The sequence below is a fragment of the Macrobrachium rosenbergii genome, chromosome 37 (assembly GCF_040412425.1).
Source record: "Macrobrachium rosenbergii isolate ZJJX-2024 chromosome 37, ASM4041242v1, whole genome shotgun sequence".
Taxonomy (NCBI): Eukaryota; Metazoa; Arthropoda; class Malacostraca; order Decapoda; family Palaemonidae; genus Macrobrachium; species Macrobrachium rosenbergii.
This window is the reverse complement of record NC_089777.1, coordinates 16,584,037-16,590,664: the sequence shown is the minus strand read 5'-3', so window position 1 is coordinate 16,590,664 and position 6,628 is coordinate 16,584,037. Positions and strand designations below refer to the sequence as shown.

At 33.0% G+C, this 6,628-nt stretch overlaps 2 protein-coding genes across 2 annotated transcripts in view; both read left to right on the top strand.

Annotated features, from left to right (window-relative positions):
• The first annotated feature begins 484 nt into the window (after positions 1–484).
• LOC136825162 (probable serine/threonine-protein kinase clkA) lies at positions 485–5,651 on the top strand. Its single transcript, XM_067081189.1, has 3 exons — positions 485–498; positions 887–1,501; positions 4,127–5,651. Exons 1-3 carry the CDS (start codon positions 485–487, stop codon positions 4,887–4,889), a joined length of 1,392 nt encoding a protein of 463 aa, XP_066937290.1. The 3' UTR covers positions 4,890–5,651.
• LOC136825127 (mucin-2-like) overlaps positions 4,905–6,628 on the top strand; it is an 11,908-nt gene continuing 10,184 nt past the window's right edge. The window contains exon 1 of the mRNA XM_067081170.1: positions 4,905–4,933. Within this exon, the coding sequence (XP_066937271.1) occupies positions 4,905–4,933 (29 nt within the window). The remainder of the gene's footprint in view (positions 4,934–6,628) is intronic.

The following is a 6,628-nucleotide window of genomic DNA, read 5'->3' as shown; positions in this document are numbered from 1 at the left end:
TACTGGAGCAACTATAATCTCGTTTTACTGAGGCAATCAGAGACATTATCACTACTATTATTACGCAGTCGAAGGAAGGGGCTGAGATTTTAAAAATTATAAGCTTAATTTGAAGGAAATGAGGCCTTTCTTAACAAAATGAAGCAAGAGTCTCCAGATAATAGATTCAGCTTTACCAGCAATGACTTATTATAAAAGCTTACTGGCCATTTCATATTTGGCATCTAAAACTGAGTTTATCATATTTGGCATCTAAAACTGAGTTTAAATTCCCCTCGGAGTTTTCATTTACCACTTCAAAGGGAACCTCATTTGAAAGTGAGGTTTTATTCTCACCCCAAAAAGAGGTTAAGTCCTCACCCCCAAAAATGGGGTTACAATTCAAATCCAAAACTGCATTTATTATCTGATTCCTTTGAAGAGTTAGGAAGAAACCATTTTTCTCCATGACAATGAGACCACTGAACCAATGACAATTTTTAAAATGGGGATTATAAGGTAAGTTAACACATATTGCAACACATTTCTCACACATTTCGTAACGCATTTGCATGAGAAGTTTGTATCCTCGAAAAGAGGATGGAGACGACAAAAGTTCGTCCAGGGCTAAAAAAAAAAAAAAAAAAAAAAAATATTTATAACTATAAGAATAGAAAGTTAAGAAAATAATTCCAAATTGGGAGCCATGGTTTAACAGATCGTCCTAGAAGAATGTAACAAATTTTATATAATAAATATCACGAATTTTAAAGCTAAAATCTCAATAGATGTGGACAAAAAAAAAGCTAAAATTTAATAAAATTTATGAAGGACAGAAAGTAGATAGTTACAGAAATCTTATGTAGATGTGCTTTTGCCACTTATTCTAATCTGATTTTTTTTGCAGGGTCCACCAGTGCAACCACCACTGGTACAACCAGTGGAACAACCTCAGGTACAACATCTGTTACAACCACTGGAACAACCTCAGGTACAACATCTGGTACAACCACTGGAACAACCTCAGGTACAACATCTGTTACAACCACTGGAACAACATCAGGTACAACATCTGTTACAACCACTGGAACAACCTCAGGTACAACATCTGTTACAACCACTGGAACAACCTCAGGTACAACATCTGTTACAACCACTGGAACAACCTCAGGTACAACATCCGTTACAACCACTGGAACAACCTCAGGTACAACAACTGGTACAACCACTGGAACAACCTCAGGTACAACATCTGTTACAACCACTGGAACAACCTCAGGTACTACCACAGGTACAACATCTGGTACTACCACAGGCACAACTACAGGAACTACCACTGGAACTACTACAGGAACTACCACTGGAACTACCACAGGTACTACCACAGGAACTACTACAGGTACAACCACAGGAACTACCACAGGAACTACCACTGGAACTACCACAGGTACTACCACTGGAACAACAACTGGATCAACTACAACTGGAACAACAACTGGCACTACCACTGCAACTACCACAGGTACTACCACTGGAACAACAACTTCCACTTCAACTGTCGCAGGTAAATAGGCCCGGTCTAGCTACATGGTGAAGACGCTATTGAACCTGGAATCGTCAGTCTGAGTGGATAAAGTCTAAACAATGGCTTATGTATTCTTAGGAATGACTTTGGCTCTGAGGAATTTCCATACTTTCATATTCTTACTCTTAAATGGCTGCTTATTCAACTGCAAAACTGTGGCTTGCTTCATCTACTTAATTGTTCGCCATCTTTTTATTTTATTTCATTGCTTTTCGTTAGAAATCATGTATTCTGAACATATAACTCGCAGTCCTTTTGAATATAAATTATTCATTTATATCTTTGTGCTTTCAAAAACCTTCGCTTGCAGATGAAAGCTTTTATTTCTGAAGGGTGGTTTCAGCATACTTCAATGCTTAAAGTTCAACTAAAAGCTTTTATTTTCTCTGTTTTTTTTTTTTATTTCAAAAGATTATTGCTTTCTCAAAATAGAAAAACTGTTTGCTTTTACCTTTAGCATTTATCACAAAATTCTGCTTCGACTCTCAACAGATGTTAAATATACTTCTGCGTGTGTGCTTCAGATCTGCTTCTTGTCCTGAAAGGCATGTCTTAATATACTTGGCTTTGTCAAAAACATCTGGCTTTGTTAAAGACACGTCTTTGATTTCTCAGCTTTGTTAAGAACATGGCTTTGATTTATTTGGTTTTGCTGTCCTGTTCATTGTAATAAACTTTTTTCCCACCACCTAATAAAAAAAAACTGTTTTACCCATGAGATTATATAGAATGTTTTTTTCAGCATCATCTGAGAGTTTTATTTCCCTTCAAGGTAAATTTTAAATTCTTTTACCTCTTTAGTTTTCTGAATATATTATTATTATTATTATTATTATTATTATTATTATTATTATTATTATTATTATTATTATTATTATTATTATTATTTTTATTATTATTATTATATTATTATTATTATTATTATTATTATTATTATTATTATTAATGCTTAATTAAAATTTGGCAATCTCATAATTATGTTACTATTATTATTATTATTATTATTATTATTATTATTATTATTATTATTATTATTATTATTATTATCAATGCTTAAGTAAAACTTGGCAATCTCATAATCAAGTTAATATTTCACCAACAAAGTCAAATTTTCTAAATTAAAATCTTTCCAATTAATTTCAGATAAATAAAAAACCTTATAAAACAGAAAAATGGCACAAATATATTAAAAAGAGAACATGTCCTAAAAATCATATAGAGTACAAATTATCATTTATAAAATAATTTTGATGAATACAATAAAATACTATGTCACCATTCTTTTTAAATCCTGGGCTATAGATTTCAAAATTAAAATTTACTATGCAGACCTTACTCTTATATCTGTAGCTATTTAACTATTCAGTTACTTAGGGAACTGGACCAAGAAGGCCATTGATTTCAAGCCATATAGATCCTAAAACCATATTTTCTCAGTAAATAAAAGTATTTTACAACCTACATTTTGAGTAGAATAAGATCTATTTGAATAGTTTACACAGTAATTACTTTTTGACAACATTCTATGCATAATTCTTCCATTAGATAATATTTATCCATGAATCTGTCTCTTAATTCAATCATTCTTAAATTATATTTCCATAAACAAAACTGAATGGCTTCAGCCCACTCGTAAAGGCATGGTACCTGTGCATAATTTAACATTTTCTGCTACAAACTCTGTGGAACAAATTATTCAATGCTTATACAATAAGTTTTCATAATATTTCAACCACTTGAAGTGTTCAGCGGTAATTATGACAGTTCCAGTGTTACCTGACGCAATATCCCATAGGGGGTTTTTGTACCAGTATGAATTAACTTTGTTTCTTAATTCATATCTTCCTCAATTTCCCATCTTCCTCTATTAAAGGCTCCTATTTTGCTTTACTTAATTTTGAATATACTACTTGATCTGCAATCACTCATTGTTCGATGGACTGAATCAAAAGTAATTATTTCAACCAAAGTTTATTCTTGGAAGGACTTGAATCAAATGTAATCAGAAATTATACTAATATATGGCATTGGCTTTACCCTATGTTTGCAAATGCAGTTGGTGATAAGTAATTGGTAAAATTATAGCAAGAATAATTAGTGATCTTTATATCAATAATTTGTTAAATAATAATAATAATAATAATAATAATAATAATAATAATAATAATAATAATAATAATAATAATAATAATTACATTTTCTTATGATAGTTTCAGTTGTAATTTTTTTATGGGAAACATATAGTTATTTATATTATATACAATTGACAATAATGTAAAAGGAATTACTTTCAGTGTAACTAGAACACAAATTATTCATACAGCTTTAGTCACTAATAATGTAATTACCACCAATACAATTAAAACTACCACTGCCTCCAGCACAGTTACAGATACCACCACTGACACAATGCAACCTAAGTAAATCATTACCACTGAATATATAGGTAAAAACACTGATGATGTATTAGGAATTACTATAAGTACAATGACATTTATACCAGTACATTAGCTGGAACTGCAAATGGCAACATCACTGATTATACCACTGGAACAACCACAGGTACTACAGCTACAACTACCACAGCAACTACCACAGGAACTACCACTGGCACCACAACAGGCACAACAACTGGAACTACCACTGGTACTACCACTGGAACTACCACAGGAACCACAACTGGAACAACCACTGGAACTACCACAGGAACTACCACTGGCACCACCACTGGTACAACCACAGGAACTACCACTGGAACAACCACAGGAACTACCACAGGAACCACAACTGGAACAACCACAGGAACTACCACAGGAACTACCACAGGAACCACAACTGGAACTACCACAGGTACTACCACAGGCACTACCACTGGAACTACCACAGGAACCACAACTGGAACTACCACAGGTACTACCACAGGCACTACCACTGGCACCACCACCGGGACAACCACTGGCACAACCACAGGAACTACCACTGGAACAACCACAGGAACTACCACTGGAACAACAACTGGAACAACCACAGGAACTACCACAGGTACTACCACTGGCACCACCACCGGGACAACCACTGGCACAACCACAGGAACTACCACTGGAACAACCACAGGAACTACCACTGGAACAACAACTGGAACAACCACAGGAACTACCACAGGACCACTGGCACCACCACCGGGACAACCACTGGCACAACCACAGGAACTACCACTGGAACAACCACAGGAACTACCACTGGAACAACAACTGGCACTACCACTGCAACTACCACTGGAACAACCACTACAGGAACTTCCACTTCAACTGTCGCAGGTAAATAGGCCCGGTCTAGCTACATGGTGAAGACGCTGCTGAACCTGGAATCGTCAGTCTGAGTGGATAAAGTCTAAACAGTGGCTTATGTATTCTTAAGTATGGCTTTGGCTCTGAGGAATTTCCATACTTTCATATTCATACTCTTAAGTGGCTACTTATTCAACTGTAAAACTGTGGCTTTGCTTCATCTGCTTAATTATTCGTCATCTTTTTATTCAATTTCATTGCTTTTCATTAGAAATCATGTATTCTGAACATATAACTCGTGGTCCTTTTGAATATAAATTATTCATTTATATCTCTGTGCTTTCAAAAACCTTCGCTTGCAGATGAAAGCTTTCATTTCTGGAAGGTGGTTTCACCAAAATTCAACGCTCAAAGTTCAACTAAAAGCTTTTATTTTCTCTTTTTTCTTTTATTTCAAAAGATTATTGCTTTTTCAAAAAAAAAAAAAAGTGTTTGCTTTTACTCTTAGCATATATCACAAAATTCTGCTTCGAGTGTCAATAATGATAAATATACTTCTACATGTGTCCCTCAGATCTGCTTCTTGTCCTGAAAGGCATGTCTTAATATACTTGGCTTTATTAAAAAGATCTCTTTGATGTACCTGGCTTTGTTAAAGACACGTCTTTGATTTCTCAGCTTTGTTAAGAACATGGCTTTGATACACTTGGTTTTGCTATCCTGTTCATTGTAATAAACACTTTTCCTACCACCTAATAAATAAAAAAAAAACTGTTTCACCCATGAAATTATACAGTGTGTTTTTTCAGCATCATCTAAGAGTTTTATTTCCCCTCAAGCTATATTTAAGTCTTTTTTCCTCTTTAGTTCTCTGAATACATTATTATTATTATTATTATTATTATTATTATTATTATTATTATTATTATTATTATTATTATTATTATTATTATTATTATTATTACTGCTTAAGTAAAACTTGGCAATCTCATAATCAAGTTAATATTTCATCAGCAAAGTCAAATTTTCTAAATTAAAATCTTTTTAATTAATCAATTTCAGATAAATAAAATAACAATGTCCTAAAAATCATATAGAGCACAATATTATCATTTATAAAATAATTTTGATGAATATAACAAAATACTACGTCATCATTCTTCTTAAATCCTGGGCTATAGATTTCAAAATTAAAATTGACTATGCAATCTTACTCCTATATCTGTACTTATTTAGCTATTTAGCTATTCAGTTACTCTGGGAACTGGACAAAGTGAGCCATTGATTTTAAGTCATATAGATTCTAAAACCACATTTTTTCAGTAAATAGAAGAATTTTACAAACTAAATTTTCAGTAGAATAAAATATAATTGAATAGTTTACAATATAACTACTTTTTTACAAACTACTATGTATTAATTCTTCCATTAGATTATATCTATCCATGAGTCTGAAGTCTCTTAATTCAATAATTTTTCAATTATATTTTCATAAACACAAAACTGAATGGTTTCAGCCCCTTAGTAAAGGTATGCTATCTGTGCATAATTTAACCTTTTCTGATACGAAATCTATGGAAGCAATTTACTCAACACTTATACAATAAGATTTTATAATATTTCAACCACCTGAAGTGTTCAGTGGTAATTATGACAGTTCCAGTGTTACCTGACGTATTATGACATTTCCTCGTCAATATCCCATTAGGGGTTTTTGTACCAGTATGAATTTAAACTTTGTTTCTTAATTCATATCTTCCTTATTTCCCATTACGGC